This window comes from Gracilinanus agilis, chromosome 2, assembly GCF_016433145.1.
Source record: "Gracilinanus agilis isolate LMUSP501 chromosome 2, AgileGrace, whole genome shotgun sequence".
NCBI classification, from domain to species: domain Eukaryota; kingdom Metazoa; phylum Chordata; class Mammalia; order Didelphimorphia; family Didelphidae; genus Gracilinanus; species Gracilinanus agilis.
In genome coordinates, this window is record NC_058131.1 from 651,224,659 (window position 1) to 651,241,554 (window position 16,896).

Here is a 16,896-nt window from a genome sequence, read left to right on the forward strand (position 1 = left end):
TTGAATCAGTAGTGGGAGGTGGTTCTCAGAGCTCCCAGCTGTCAGGCCATCATAGCATCTTGGAAGATTGAAAACTGGAAGAAACCCAGAAATGAAGCTAAGGGGAACATCAAGGAAGGACTGATGTTTAAGAAGGTGCCCTAACCTCCCAGAGAGCAGAGCCTACCTATAAAGAGGCTGAAAAAAATGAATGGACAACAAAAAAAACAAACACTTAACTAGAAAAACTTTAGGGAGACAAAGAACAAGGTGCAGACTCAGTAGGGGACAGTGAAAACAAAGCAAACACACAGAAAGTCCAAAAGAAAAATATGAATTGGACACACTTTCGGGAAGAGCTAAAAAAGGACTTCAAAAACCAATTAAGAGGGGCAGCTGGGTAGCTCAGTGGATTGAGAGCCAGGCCTAGAGACAGGAGGTCCTAGGTTCAAATCCGGTCTCAGACACTTCCCAGCTGTGTGACCCTGGGCAAGTCACTTGACCCCCATTGCCTATCCTTACCAATCTTCCACCTATAAGTCAATGCACAGAAGTAAAGGGTTTAAAATTAAAAAAAAAAAAAACAATTAAGAGAAGCAGAGGAGAAATGGCTTGTTTTTCTCCTTTAGTGACTAAGGCATGCATTAGATCCATTATATCCCCCCAGCTTGGATTAAAACTCTGAAAAATGCCTTCAAAGCTCCTGATAACAATCATATGTTTGGTATCATAGCTTTGGGATATCTTTTATCCACATCTAAATATATGATGGAGAGAAGAGGCATGATTTCTTCATGTTACCAGGTAGTATCTATAATCAAGTGTGGCAATTTCCCTCAGAGGAAACATGCCCTTAGGGGAATTATCATTTTCCACTATTGAGCCTAAAGTCTGGGTAGAGACTGAGTAGAAATGGCAAGAAGGAAGAGGAGAAGAACAATGAGGATGAGAAGGAGGAGGAAGAGGAAGAGACTCTGGGTGAGATGGGATGCAGGGCTGGGAAGTTGGAGGAACAGGAGCAGAATTAAGGGGTGTGGTTAGAGAGGTTTCTGTGGCAAAGTAGAAAGATGGAGTCTTAGATGCTGTTGAGGGGCAAAGGGCAGAGCAAAAGTCATCTGGTTGTGGATGAACAAAGTCTATAGGGGAGAGAGGGGCAAAGGAAACTTTGGGGAGGATCCCCAAAAAGAAGGAAAAGGGAGTAGGCGGAGAAGTCTCTGGCAGAGAGCCCAAATGAAAAGGATGTGAACAGGCATTTAAAGACTGGTTAACAATTTGGCTCTGTGTTTGAACTTTAGTAGATTCATCAAGAAGTGCCACCCAAAAGTATTTGGGGTTATTCTTTCTTCTTTTTTCTTTTTAATTTTAATTTTTTAAAATTAGTAAATTTTCCATTCATTTAATTAATTAATTTTGATAATTTCCCCATGGTTACAGGATTCACATTCTATCCCCCTTCTCTGTCCCGCCTCTCCCCAGCCCATGCACAATTCCACTGTGTTTTACATGTGTCATTGATCAAGACCTATTTCCATATTATTGATATTTGCAACAGGGTGCTCTTTTAGAGTCAATATCCCCAATCATATCCCCATCAACCCATGTGATCAGGCAGTTGTTTCTCTTTTCTGTTTCTACTCCCACAGTTCTTCCTCTGAATGTGAATAGTGTTCTTTCTCATAAGCTCCTCAGACTTGTCATAGATCATTGCATTGTTGCTAGTAGAGAAGTCCATTACATTAGATTTTACTATAGTGTACCTGTCTCTGTGTATATTGTTCTCCTGGTGAGGTTATTATTTCTAATAGCTAATTTTAACTCTTTTAATGTCTTGAAATCAAAAGAGCCATATCCAAGCCATGTAAATCCAAGTAAAAAACTTTTTTTACAGAGGTTTACAGAAATTGTTCCTTTCTAGACATGGCTGGCTTAATAGGCAATCCTTTCTCTCTCCATGAGATAAGTAGCTTATGTAAAGGACTTCCACTTGGGATGCTCTGACCATCCCCTATTTTCACACTAAGAATCCCCCAAAAGAGAAAGAAAAACAGATTATAAACTGTTCAAATCTCCCTCTTAGACTTCTCCCTAGACACCACGCGGTTCTGTTGAATCATCTAAGCACAGTTTAATTTTAAAGAAAGAGTGGACTTAAAATGGAAGGTCATATCTTTATTAAACTCACATACTTATTTCCATATCTTTAAGGCTAAACTAAAAGCTCTTCACTTTTCTATTGCAATATTCCCCAACCCAAAAGAAAGACAAAAAAAAGTAACTGACAAATATACAGGAAAAAAATAGTCATCTTACCTAAAGCTTCTGTGTCTGGTTTCTCAGAAAACCCAAAACTCATAAAACTTTTTTTTCCTATTCTACCTGTAAACCATTTTTATGAGACAAGGAAAAACTGAGAAAAAATAATGCAGGAGTTTCGGTCTCCCAATTCATTGGTCACTGTATTGTTATGATTAAAATTCTCTGCATACTGTATATTAATTTATAAATATTTATTAGTAAAGATTAGAGTGAAAGAGAAAATCACATGATCGCCTGGCCATGCTTAATTAATCTGAGTTTGCCACACTGTCTATATTTGACAGGCAAAAGCAACTATGCCAGCAAGTCTCTAGCCCGTGTGCTAAGAGCCAAACACTTAAAAAATAGAGCTTGCTTCCCCAGTCCTCTTTCTTCTGAAACCATTTAAGTCACTCCTTTTGGGTCTCTCTGGTTGGACAGACTTAACCTCAGTTCTGGGTCTTCTAGACAACAGGAGTCACGTAGACCTAAAGCAAACCTCTTCCAAGTAGCCAGGGAGCCAGTGGTGCCCAGTCAAAGGATTGGACTGATACTGACCAAAATGGGTTTTCAAATGAACTAAAGGGATACAATTTATATTAAATTCACACAGAATGAAAAATAAAAAGACAGTCCCTACCTTCAAGGAGCTTATTATCTAACTGGTGAGATAATGCACACACACACACACACACACACACACATACATAGCTGAAAAGCAAGAGAGGTTGCTCCTCCTGAGGGGCAGAGATTACTGATGAGATATGAGTAACAAGACTTATTGGATCTTGTGAGAGGGTAAGATTTCCAGACAATTAGTCTACTGTGGCAATTGGGGAGGGTAAGATTTCCAGACAATTAGCTACTGTGGCAATTGGGGAGGAGTCAAAGAAGTCCTAAATGAATGATTCAGAAGTCAAGGAGATCCCACAGGAGTGCAGTCAAATTGGAATGTAGGCAATGTCTGAGGAGGCATTTCTTGACCTAATAGAATATGAAGAGACAGCATCTAACGCAGGGACAGTAGCCATCAGTGGTGGGTATGTTTTAGTTTGGGAAATCACAGAGATGAGGGGTTGAGCAATGGGGGGAGTAGATTGATGCACCAGGAGCAATGACTGGATTGATTATTTATGGTTTCAGCCCTAGAAAGTATTTGGAAGAGTGGAAGGACAATGGAGAAATAGTAGCTGGGGAATAAGGTAAAAAATGTGATTAGTGCTGCCTGTGGATATAGGCCACATGAAGCAATCATAATTAGTACCATGGGGACCCAAAGGGTCAGTATGAGTGCTGGAACTGAAAGCATTAAGTTCTTTAGGGCATGTCTATCTATCTATCTATCTATCTATCTATCTATCTGTCTGTCTGTCTGTCTGTCTGTCTGTCTGTCTGTGTCTATCTGTCTACGTATCTACCTATCCATCTACCTACTTATCCATTTATCTATCTATCTATCTGTCTGTCTGTCTGTCTGTCTGTGTCTATCTGTCTACGTATCTACCTATCTATCCATCTACCTACTTATCCATCTACCTACTTATCCATTTATCTATCTATCTATCTATCTATCTATCTATCTATCTATCTATCTATCATAAGAAGAAATTTTATTAAGTATCTTTTGATCACTTACAAGGATTGTTCTACAATAGTTTGGTAAATTATAACTGTGTAATATAAATAAGATAAAAATAGTAATAGGAATAGTATTAAAAGCCTCTGCAATGATGAAAATGCTTATATACTTCCCCTTTACCTTGCCTCACACCCTGGAGATTGTGACATGGGGAACCAGATTAAGGGAACCCCTAATCCTGAAATACGTTTTATAAGCCCTGTTTGGGACCATTTTTCTGAACATCTGCTCAGAAGTGAGGCCCTATTTATAATTTCTGTTGTCATTGCCTATGCTTATAAAATTTGTAGGATCTAAGAACTCAGTGTCAGACCAAACTGGGTGTGACTGTAGTGTAGTATACAGAATTGGGGGGATATAGTTTTTTCTAGCTTTGCCTGTGTTCCAAAAGCAGTTGGGCTTTTAGAATCTTGAGGAGAGGCAGTTGACTGGATCTTCCGTGGAGGGAGGAAGTCAATGAGCGAGCTCTTGGATTATCTAGCTTTAATATTGAAATTTAGCCTAGCATTGATATATTTACTTAAGAAATTATTATTTTAGATAGACCCTTTATATCTTCCTTTCCTAATACCACCCTGCCTTCCCTCCCTTACCTTAGTGGCTGTGGAGTTTATAAGGAGAGAAATTAGAGAGGAGTTAAATCTGTGAAGAGTTATCTAATTGACAGCATTATTTATAATTTAATCAAATCATCATTTATTTTCTTTTAGATAGCATTTTGTAAAACTGAGTGAGGCAGGTCCTTACTCAGATTCCATCTTTATTTCCCTTCCCCCACCTGAGGTTCCTGAGATAACTGATAGGGCTTTCCTTTGATCCACCTTCCTAACAAACATTCTTCAAACAAATAAACCCTTTGTGTTTCAATAGTCCTATTTAGTGTAATTTGTCTGTTAGTTATCAAGAGGGAAGAAGAGGGAAAGAGACAACGTACTCTGGGCTTAGAGGGTAGCTGAGGCATCCATCTTGAAGGAAGGTGTTACTTCAAAACAGGTCCCTTCCTGTGAAATTAACTAAAGCCTGTTTGTTAATTTCAGTCTAGTCTATTTCCCTCAGCTTGTGTTTAAGTCTAAGTTCCAGTCTGTAAGCCTGCTGTGTTAGTCTGTTTAGTTTAACTTCTTTCTCCCAAGAAGATCTCTGTTTCCTTTCTGTGTTATACTCCTGACTTCAGTCCTATTATACCTTGAATCTCCTTTAATCCTAGCCTACCTGTAGCCTAATTTATCCACCTACCAAGTCTCCAACATCCTCCTTTCAATTCCCTAATCCCAAACACCTTCCTCAAATTACCCTCATAACAGTAGACCCTGGCTTTTGTAACCTGCAGCCCTTACAATAAAGTCAGTTTTGCTCAAAATTTTGTCCAATTTTTTCCTTTTAAAAACTATCTGTGTTTTTATAATTATATTATATCCTATATTGGGATAGGTAGGTAGTACAGTGAATAAAGGGCTGGACCTGGAGTCAGGAAGATTCACCTTTATGAGTTTAAATCTAAGTTCAAACACTTATCAGCAGTGTGACCCTGGACAAGTCACTTAAAATGGTTTGCATTAGTTTCCTTAGCAAAATGACCTGGCGAAGGAAATGGCTAATCACTCCACTATCTTTGTCAAGAAAACCCCAAATCAGGGCCATTAAAAATTGCACATAACTAAAATGACTGAGCAACAATATTCCTATTAGTGGTCTATTAATTAATGTTAATTACTATTAATTTGCTTGTGGCTCCTTAAGGCTTCAAGATATCTAATATTACCTCTGGCCTAGGTATGTACCTACCCTTGCAGTAGGGGCTCAGTGAACAGTATTTGCAAAGAGAACAGTTAGGCTCAGTGATTTAGATGCTGCCTCCCTCTCTCACCACTCATAAACCAGTGATAGAGAAGCTTTTAGAAACTGAGTGCCCAAACTGCAACCCACACACTGCACGTGAGCCCCCCAACTTACCCCAGACTGGGGAGGGATGAAGGGTTCCCATTGGGCTGCTGGGCAGAGGGGCAGATGAAGAGAAGTGGCCTCAGGAGCATGTGGAGAGGAAATCAACCCTCTCTAGCACGAGTGCCATAGGTTGGCCAACATGGCCATAGACATTAAACCCAATTCAGTACATTATTCAGTGTGATATGCATAGCAGAGATATCACGTAGTTCTAGCACTCAAGGGTAGAACTCAGAGTACAGTTTAGGGTATGGATAGTCTAGTTTGGAGGCATAGATGAAACTCATACACACACACGTAAAGAAGAAATAGAATCCAAGGCAGCATAGGAGGTTAAGAAGCAAGGACAAGGAGCAGGATGGTAGAGCAGAGTGGGTTAGGAGTCACAGGATCTAGTTTTGAATCCTAGATCTCTTTCCTACAAACTGTGTGACCTTAGGGAAGTCACTTGTCTTGGCCTCATCTGTAGAATGAGGGATATTAGTATAAATGGCCCCCTAAGCTCCTGATATCATGAAACTTTCTGAATGGCACAGACTTATGTTTTAAGTGCTTAGATGTTTTGGGGGTAATTATTAAGACTAATTGGTTGAGATACCAAACTTCAGCTCCAGTGATTATATGATAAGTTAGTGACAAGGGGCAGCTCAGTGGAGCAGTGAATAGAGCTCTAGATTTGGAATCAGGAAGACACATCTTCATGAGTTTAAATCTGGCATCAGACATTAGCTAGCTGTGTGACCCTGAGCAAATTACATAATTTTGTTAGCCTCAGTTTCCTCATCTATAAAATAAACTAGAGGAGGAAATGGCAAACCATTCGACTCTCTTTGCCAAGAAAATCTAAATGGGGTCATGAAAAGTCAGACAAAATTGAAAATGATTGAACAACAACAAAATCTATCGAGCCATAGTTACAGATATAGATGAATACACACAAATTTATAGAGATATTTATATATATGGGGTGTTCAAGGGAGAGAACTAGCCCCTCTGGGTTGAAGACTTAACAAGCTCATAGAATCACATTTTCTTGGTTTTCTCTTTCCAGTCAAACATTGTATTCCCTATTTCCTTCATTGGACATTTTAGGGACTACCGCTAATGTAAATGTGCATGAGAAAATCAAGAAGTTGGAGCTGGGTATTTTAATTATGTGTTTCAATGCAGAATATGACAACTGAACTTCAAGCTTACAAAGTTCTGACATTTTTCCTCGTATCACTGATATGGAGTCACAGGTAAAGGGTCTCAACATTCAATGCGCAGTGAGGGATCCATTTAAACAAGTAATTCACAGACAGCCAGCAAGGAAGCGGTACAGGATATATCATTCCATAATCCATTATTCTGCATTAATACACAGTCTTCCCCGGGTCCATAATCATTGGGTTCATCTTTTTTCCAATTGGTGTAAGTCACTCTTCCTCCTGTCAGGTATGTAAACTGTCCTTCTTGCACTGTGTCTGTGATACCCAGGAAAGTTGAGATGCCGTTGGCCAAGTCCTGGATAGCTTTATTCTCCTCACTGTTCTTTGGGGTTGCAATGGTAGCTCCAAGTTGTTCACAAAGAACTTTCACTCTGTCAAAAGTGGCTTTTTCTCCATTAGTTATGAACAGTTTTTTCCCAGTCTTTTTGCCCAAGGAGAAGGTCAGAACTGTAGGTGAGATTAGTTAGCATGGTTGACAAGTTCAGTCCAGGAACAAACTTATGCCTTTCTTAGGAAAGCTACTTCAGAAGAGACATAATGACATTTGTTTAGGTCAAGGGTTCTTAACTTGTGAGTGTGCACATGATGAACCCTTTCAGCAATCTAGTAGAGTCTGCGGATCCCTTCTTAGATGAGAATATTTTTAAATAATTGAAGGAAACACTGGATTTCAAGTAGATGAAACTAAAGTTGAAAATTTATTATCTAGGTTTACAGGCCCCTCTGAAATCTATTCCCGGACCTTTTCAGGGGGCAGTCTATGGCTCCTGAGATAAGACCCCCTGGTCTTGCCATAAGCTTCTTTTTTTTTTTAATTAAAAAAAATTTTTTTAAACCCTTAACTTCTGTGCATTGGCTCATAGGTGGAAGAGTGGTGAGGGTGGGCAATGGGGGTCAAGTGACTTGCCCAGGGTCACACAGCCGGGAAGTGTCTGAGGCCAGATTTGAACCTAGGACCTCCCATCTCTAGGGCTGACTCTCAATCCACTGAGCTACCCAGCTGCCCCCTAGCCATAAGCTTCTGTTCTCGCAGTGTGAGGTGTGGAGCCTATGTTCTAGGGACAAAGTGACTGGGATGAGGTCTATCACTTAAGTGTGGGAAGGGCTTGGTTTGTGAACCAAAGGAACACCTTTGGCCAGGACCAAGGGATCTTTACCCACAGATATCAAACTATGGAAGAAACACCAAAGAAAACCTGTCCCAGGGCAGGCCAGCCAGGGAGAAGTAAGCAGATACATTACAGCTAATAATTAAAGATGGACTGATCCAGGGAAAGGGACATGGAATAGTTGAGAAGAGAAACTGTGATTGAAAGTCCATTTGTGATTGGAATACTTTGCTATTTGTTATCTTCCCCCCTTATTAACAGAAAAAGAATAATGAGGAGGATTGTAGTCTACTAGAGAGAGGACTGGCCTAGGAATAAGGAAGACCTAGATTCATATTTGGCCTTAAACACATTCTGGTCATGTGAACTTGGACAAATCATGTAACTTCTCAATGCCCTAGATAAATTTCTAAATCAACGTATTATAGGGAAACTGGAGGTGTCATTGCAAATATGTGTCAGTGGAAGGAATCTCTCCCTAATATATTTCCCTACAATGATGAGGCAAAGAAGTGAACCAACCCTTCCTCCCACTTCTGCTCCCTCAACTAACTCTGACATAAGCAGCTCATACTTAGATGATGTTTTCCAGTTTGTAATGTACTTGTATCAGTATGGTTTATGTGGTGGAGAAAACTTTGGGATGGGAGCCAGGAGACACTTGGGTTCAAATTCCATTTATTTGTTCTAGGCAGATCCTCTAACCTCTATTAACCTCAGTTTTCTCATCTATGAAATATGAACTTTAAAGAGTTAAAATTTCAGCTACTGTTCATGTAACTGGGGTGAGGAAAGAACTCCCTAATTTATTGGACTAGAGTGCCTCTCAGGGAGTTGGATCTGTATGCTCTAAGATTAATAATTACCCCTGCTTTTAAGATTAAGAAAGATGTTTGAAGAAGTGTCTATTATCAAATGGCCACAAAGTAGGAGAACAAAAACTCATACAGATGGGTAATAAATCTAGACCTGGAAGGGACCTCAGAGGTCGTGACTGACATCTGACCATCCACTTACTTTTGTTTGTTTATTTATTTATTTATTTTAAACCCTTGTACTTCGGTGTATTGTCTCATAGGTGGAAGAGTGGTAAGGGTGGGCAATGGGGGTCAAGTGACTTGCCCAGGGTCACACAGCTGGGAAGTGGCTGAGGCCGGATTTGAACCTAGGACCTCCTGTCTCTAGGCCTGACTCTCACTCCACTGAGCTACCCAGCTGCCCCTCATCCACTTACTTTTGCAATTAATCTCAAGGGCTATTAAGTGACTAGCTCAAAGCCACATAGATAGGTAGTATCAAAGGCAGGATTTGAACTCAGGGTCTTTGACTGAAGAGACAATTTGTTTTCTTGTTTACCTAAATCTTTTTCCTTTAAGTCCAGTAATTTTTTCAAAATTTACGAAACAATATTAATAACTCACATTTCTAGGGAGTTGTAAAGCTTGTAAAACCCTTTCAACAACCTCACGAGATTGGTAGTATTATTACTGTGATTTTGCTGATGAACAAATCAAGGCTCAGAGAGTTTAGTTTTAAGAAAGGGGCTTTCTTAAGTCCCCCTGAATTTAATATCATTTTGTCGCTCAAGCCTAGGTTTTCTAATTCTAAGTTCCCTGTCCCCCATGAAGCCATTCTGCCTCTGGCTTAAGGTTCTCCAAAGAGCAAATTAGAGGGAAGGGACACCACCATTATGAAGAGATAGCTTACCATTCTGATTCCTGTCCACTTGAGCTTGAAGGGTCTGAACTTGTTTAGTTGAGGTTGTGACCAGTTTGAGAAAAGCTAGAAACAAAAGAAATAAGAAAAAGATGTTTATAGAAGTCTTATTTTCTACTTAGCATTAGAGGGCAGAATTTGGTATGGAACCAATCATTGGAAGTTATAGAGATGAAGTTTTAGGCTCAGTATAAGGAAACAGTTCCTGATAGAACCAAACTAATCATAGACTGCATAAGCTGCCATTAATAGAAATGCTCAGGTAGGGAACTGGGTAACCACCTCTTATGAATGTCACTGAGAGGATTCCTATATTTGGATGCTATTTAGTAAACCTTAAGAATATACATGTTAGGTTGAGAAAATTATGTTTTAGATTTTATTAGGTGAGCTCTTAGATTCCTTCTACCACTAAGATGCCAGGATTTTAAGGGAAAATTTATAACAGGGCTCATAGAACTTGACTAAGAAAGGATGGTGGTACTTTCCACTATCTCCTGTCCATTATACTCTCCACCCATACCCCATTTTTTCAAGTTTTAATTATTTCCATTGAAATCTCTAGATTTCCCTTTGCTTAAACTGTCTTGAGATTCAAGACCTTGCTTTTAAGCATTTCAATAGTTTCTGAAGAATTACTCCAATTAAGTCAAATTCCTCCAGCAGATTTGATTTCCTCTTATTTTGCAATGAGGATTTTGGGAGTCAGAAAGTATTTCTGACTTTTAAAATCTGACTGTGATTCCACTGATATAGGAAAGTAGCAAAGATGGCACTTTCTTTAACAATGGAGATGAACTCCTGATTTGTAATTTTATAGTCTTAGAAAGTTTCTTGGGGTCCTGAGAGATTAAGAAGAGACTAAATTGACTTACCTAGGGTCACAAAGCAGTATACTATGTCAGAGTTAGGACTTGAACTCAGATCTCCCTGATTCTGAGGTCCTTTCTCATGTATATTATTCTCTTACCTTCATAAGTTTTATTTCCCCTAATTTATGTATCAAAAAAATGAAGCTTATGGAGATAGAATCCCACAGCTAGTAAGACTAGCAAAATCAAAATCCAGATTTTTTTCTTTCAAAAAGAAAATCATTTCCCCATTTCATGTAAAATAGAGTGAGTGTTTCTATGATAATTTACTAATTACAAAATGATTTACTCTCAACAACCCCAAGACCTTGATGGCATTATTATTATTATTCTCATTTTACAGATGAGAAAATGGAATATCAAAGAAGTTTAGTTTCCATAAGGTCACCTGCCTCTTAAGTATCATTCTGGAGCTCAAATCTTTGTTCTTTGAACTCTAAACCCAATACTCTTTACATTGAATAGATCAGGCTCTGGCTTAGTCATCTGAAGAGCAAACTGGAGAGAAGGAACATCCCTTTCATGAATGGTTAGCTTACATTCATTGATATTTTCCATTTTTCTTTCAAGATCTTGAATTTGCCTCTCCAAGGTTGACAGCTTAGCCAAGGCAACTAGAAGCAAAACAATTAGGTGAGTGTCATAATAGCGATCTCTGCTTCTCCCCTGATTGTCTTCTAAACCCTTATAAGCTTTCTGCTAGCATCATCATTCAAAGTTATCTTCCCTCTCCAAAGCTGCTAATGATTTCTCAGTGCCAACTAATGGCCTCTCCTGTTTGATCTTGATCTCTGCTTCATTTCACAATGTCAAATGACTTCTTTTTCTGAATGCTCTCAAGTGTGTGTGTGTGTGTGTGTGTGTGTGTGTGTGTGTGTTTGTGATACTGCTCTCTCTTAAGTCTCCTTCTATCTGTTTGAGTGTTCCTTCTTTTCCCTTTACTAACTCTTCAACTGTATCAATCTTCTCACCTTTGGTGTCCCACTAAGGCTCTGGTTTGTGCTTTCTTCTCTTTTGACTTCATACTGCCTCATTTGATGATCTCACCAGTTCCAAAAAGTTCAGTTATCACATCTATTCAGATGATTCCCAGAGCTGTGTATCTGGTTCCAGTCTCACTTCTGAGCTATAGTTATATATCTCATACTAGATGTCACCTAGAAACCTCAAACTCAGTATAACTCATTATTTCACTTCCAATCCCTCTCTGTCTTCTGAACTTTTCTCTCCCCATAAAGAGCATCACCATTGTCCCAGCTATCCAAGTTTTCAATATGTGTCATCATTCTCACTTATCCTATATATCCAATCACTATATTGCCAGCTCTTGTCATTTTTACCTTGATGACAGCTCTCACATAAATCCCCTCTTCTCCTTTCATATAGCCACAACCCTCAGCCTCTCATTATCTTTCACTGGGACGATTGCAAAAGTCATATACATAGTTATTTACAGATTTTTCCTCACTATCATGGAAGCCTCTTAAACATGGACTGTCGGGGTCTTTGTCTACATCTCCAGAATTAAGCACATGTCCTTCAAACAAAATACTTGTTTGAAGGACTCACCAAATCCACAAGTATTAACTAAACTTTGTTCTAGGCATTAAGCATAGAAGACATAGAAGAAATACTTTCTGCAACCAAGGAGCTTCCATTACTGGGAAGACAACATATACATTATTATGTAGGTATCTACAATAGATACAAAGTGAATAATATGTCATCAGATATGAATATTTGGGAGAACACACTAGTAGCTAAGGGGGATCAGGAAAGGTTTCCTACAGAAGGGATCACTTGAGTAGAATTTTAAAGAAAAGTATACTAAGAGATAACAGTGAAATGACAATACATTATTCCAGGTATAGGATACAAAGGATGCAAAGGCAAGAGAAAGAAAATGTCATGTGTTAGGAACAATTAAAAAAACCACCAACAATCTGACTGCATAGAAGGGACATAATTTCTAATAAGGTTAAAATGTTATAATGGTGTTAGATCTTTGTGTAAGTCTTTGAAAGCTAAACAGAATTTTACATTTGATTTTAGAGGTAATTGTTGCTCCTTTGTTTATGAAGAGGAATCATTGACAGCATGGCTAATGTCTTGACTTGTGTATGAATTGGATTTAAATGAGGCAGAGATTTTTAGAACTAATAGGGAGTTGATGGAATCTATTCAGGAAGGGGGTCCATGATCCCATCTTCACATTAGAAGATGACTGACTGCCATGTGGAGGACTGATTAGAGTTTGCAGAGACTTGAGGCAGAAAGACCAACTAATAGGCTATCTTTATAGTGTAGGTGACAGGTACTAAAAGTCTGAGATAAGGTGTGCCTGTGTTTAATACATATTGCTATGACTAAGACACGGTGCCAGTATTAGTATATATATGAGATTCTCTCCACCTCTAAGATTCTATGGTTTGGGGGAACATTTGTGATGGTCCTGATATATATTTTCATTAAGTAAGTTTGATGATTCTCTCTCTCCTCCCCCTCATTCCTTTTGCCAGGTTTAATTTTTTTCCCTTATTGAATCAATGATTCCTTGAAGATTCCTTACTGGCTCCTCAATACCTCAAAAGCTAAAGAAAAATTACTGAAATGGAATCAAACTCCTTCAACCATCTCTTATATGATTATTTTCAGGAGCAAATACTCAACTCTACTTCCAGCTAAAGTCTGAGACAGGGTCCCTATCTAAAATACATACAACAAAGTTATGTGAAGAAGAATGTGTAAATGGGTGGATGTGTGGATGTGTGTGTAGAATAACTAAACAAAATAGTTATATCTGGGTAATAGAACAATTTAGGAATAGATATTTCTAGAGTAACTGATGAAAACAAATGGGACTTTGGTCCCACCTTGGGCTGTGTTTTTCTCAAATAAATATTTTTAGATAACTTCTGTTCTTCAGTTATTTATATTTCCCAATGTATTCCCCTTGTCTACCTCTCTCATAGAGGCATCCCTTGTAATGACTAATTAAAAAAAAAGGAAAAAAAAACATTCAGCCAAATTAATCATTGTATAGAAAAGTCCAATATATGCAGTGTTCTATAGTCATAATTTCTTGTCTCTGCAATAAAGTGAGAATAGGAAGGCAGAGAGGTATTGAGTCATATAGGAGGCTCTGTCAATAATGATACAATTGGGAGGGGACATTTGACTACACTGGCAATAGGATATTTGTAGGAGAGAGAATCTTATTGCTAAGTTTGATCCTAGACTCACTGAATGTCAGTTAAAGTGAGCACAAAGCAGATAGAACCTTACCTGAACTGTCTCCTTTATCTCCTTTTAAGCCTTGTTGTCCTGGAGCTCCCTGTGATCCTGGTGGCCCTGGAGGCCCCACTTTCCCTGGAGGGCCCTGAATACCTCTGAGTCCTTGGCCTATTATTGGGAAATAAAGAAACTTATCTTAGTGGTATTTTTAAAATATATAAAAAAATGAATTTTATTTTTATTTTTTGTTTTATATATGATAATTTCTATATATGCCCATTCCACTTTCTCACCACCCACCAAGAGCCCTTTCTTGAAACAAAAAAAAATTATGGTGGTTTGCAAATTACTTAGGACAAGTAGTAATTGAAAAAAATTCCATTTTAGCATAATAATAGCCATATGAGTGCTTCATATGTATGTACATATACATGAACATACATTCAAAGACCTTTGTAGGAACCTGTTGGCTGGAAGGATTATTGCTGATCATGCTATAGGATGGTATGGATTTCTTAAACTTGGAAGAACAGTGATAAGACAAGTTGAAAAATCAGTTGCTAACTCTTACTATTATTCATGGGAAAGATAACAAAGATTAACATAGTGAAAATTACAAAAAGGTAATTTTTACTAATGAAATTCATTTTTTAATTCAAGATCTTTTCATCCCAAAGCATTGTCAGAAGTCCTGATAAACCTGCAAGAGCTGGGAATCTTCATTAGGCTAAAAAATTTATCCTCCCCAAGTTTGGGGGATTATTTACTTTCAGCAGACCTGGATGTTTTGTCCCAACTGAAGAAAATAAAGAACTCTGATAAATCTATTGATATACTGGGAAATAGAATTATTTTGGAATCATAGGAATCCCATAATGGAGGCAGAATCCTACAATATAACTTTGCACCTTGCTACAAGTCATGAAAAGCTAAGAAATTTATTCAGGAAATGGAGAAAGCATGCTTCAGTGGCCTGAAAACTTGTCTGATTTAAACCTCATTGAGAGTCTATAGACTATAATCAAGGCTAGAATTTTAAGAAATGACCATTTTAAAAGGTATAATTAATATCTAATATGATGAATGTATTTTCATGAAGTAAGAATCAAAGAATATGAGTCAAAATATAGTGGACTCAATGCTAAATTACATATAACAAAGAATCATAAGAAATTGAGGACATATTGCATATTAAATTATTTGAAAGGCACAAAAATTATAAGACATTGTATATCAGAAAATATAATTATTATATTTCATCCCAATTAATTGGCATACCACTATACCAACTGTCATGTAGTATTCTGAACTGATAGTCCTTCACTTCTCTACAGAATTGGGTGAAATGAGCAAAAAATATTTATCTCTAAGTTATACATGAACAACTTATGGAAGTGTAAAAAAAAATTGGTTATCTTCAAGAAAGAATTCTTAAGTGGGGCAGCTGGGTAGCTCAGTGGATTGAGAGCCAGACCTAGAGATGGAAGGTCCTAGGTTCAAATCTGGCCTGACACTTCCCAGCTGTGTGACCCTGGACAAGTCATTTAACCCCCATCGCCTAGCTCTTCAGGGTTTTAAAAAAAATAAAGAGTTCTTATGGTTGTTTTTTCCCCAGAATTCTGTGTTTAACCTAAACCTAACTAAGTAAAACATATTCCACAGGTTTCCCAAAAAAGGAGTGGATTGAAAAATTCTCAAGAGATAGCCTTCAAGGGAGTTCTATATGATGTTTTGGTAAGACAACAACATATTCTTTCTTTTGACTACTTGAAAACTGGGGGCTCCAGTTTACCAGATTACATAAATAGCATGGCTTTGATCATCTTATTCCCATGTTTAGAGGGAAAGGCATTGGATAGGATTGTATCTAGAGAAACAATTCATCATCATTGATAAAAATGACCTCATGTGTCTGAACTCCTAGAAGAGACATCCATCACATTGGAACAACTGGTAGAAATGAAGTCTTGAGGAAAATGAACTCAATTGGCCTGTACCTGGTTCTCCTTTTTCTCCCTTGAGTCCATCTCTTCCATCTTTTCCAGGAGCTCCATTTGCCCCAGGGGTACCACAAGAAACCAGGGAACAGCAGGTCTGTTCACTTCTCTCACTCACAATTGTCTCTGAGTAGTTAGTCTTTATCATAATGAAAATGAGGATTGTGACCCAGGAAAAGACAACCATCCTTCAAACCTGGAATGGAGAAAAAGTTGCCGTCAATTGTTTTAGAAAGACAATAGCAAGGGTCTTCAACCATCCTCGCTATTTCCCTCCTCACTATTGTCTCCTCCTAGTGGTGCTGCCAACTTTCTCTTTTCCTTCCAAAGCAGCCTGCACATACCATTTCTAATTTCATTCCTTTGGATCCTGCCTGTCCTTTGATCAGTGTTTTATTGACTCTCTGTTGCCTACAAGGTTAATCAATACAAACTGATTTGGAAACCATTTTGAAAGCTATTTCCTACCTTGTTCATTGTGGCTTCTTTCCCATTCTGTTCTAATGAGAACCTCTCTTAAAAACAGACACATTTCTTGCCTCTCTAGCTCACACTATGTATACTCATTTCCCTTGCTGTCCAGACTATTCTTGCTGATTTGTTCTACATATCTTCTATTTTCCAGCTTCCTCTACAGTTCTTAGCACAAGATTGGATAAACAAAATGTCTTAAAAGTCTTAGTGTAGCTTTTAAATTTTATTTACTTCAGAAGTACACATGCCTCCCCTTCCTTTTCCTTCCTCCTTCCCTTCCCCCTTCCCTTCTCTTCCCTTTCCTTTATCTTCCCTTCCCTTCCTTTTCCTTTATCTTCATTTCCTTTCCATTTCCTTTCCCTTTCCTTTCCTTTTCCTTCCATTCCCCTTCCCTTTTCCTTCTGTTCCTTTCCCTTTCCTTTCCTTTCC

The 16,896-nt window shown here is 38.3% G+C and overlaps 1 protein-coding gene across 1 annotated transcript; it reads right to left on the reverse strand.

Moving 5' to 3' along the window:
• Positions 1–6,768: 6,768 nt before the first annotated feature.
• On the reverse strand, positions 6,769–16,735 carry MBL2 (mannose binding lectin 2). Its single transcript, XM_044665764.1, has 6 exons — positions 16,462–16,735; positions 15,994–16,189; positions 14,048–14,164; positions 11,302–11,376; positions 9,882–9,956; positions 6,769–7,512 (listed from the first exon to the last, which is right to left on the reverse strand). The coding sequence occupies exons 2-6, from the start codon at positions 16,178–16,180 to the stop codon at positions 7,136–7,138; spliced, it is 831 nt and encodes a 276-aa protein (XP_044521699.1). The 5' UTR covers positions 16,181–16,189; positions 16,462–16,735; the 3' UTR covers positions 6,769–7,135.
• Positions 16,736–16,896: the final 161 nt, after the last annotated feature.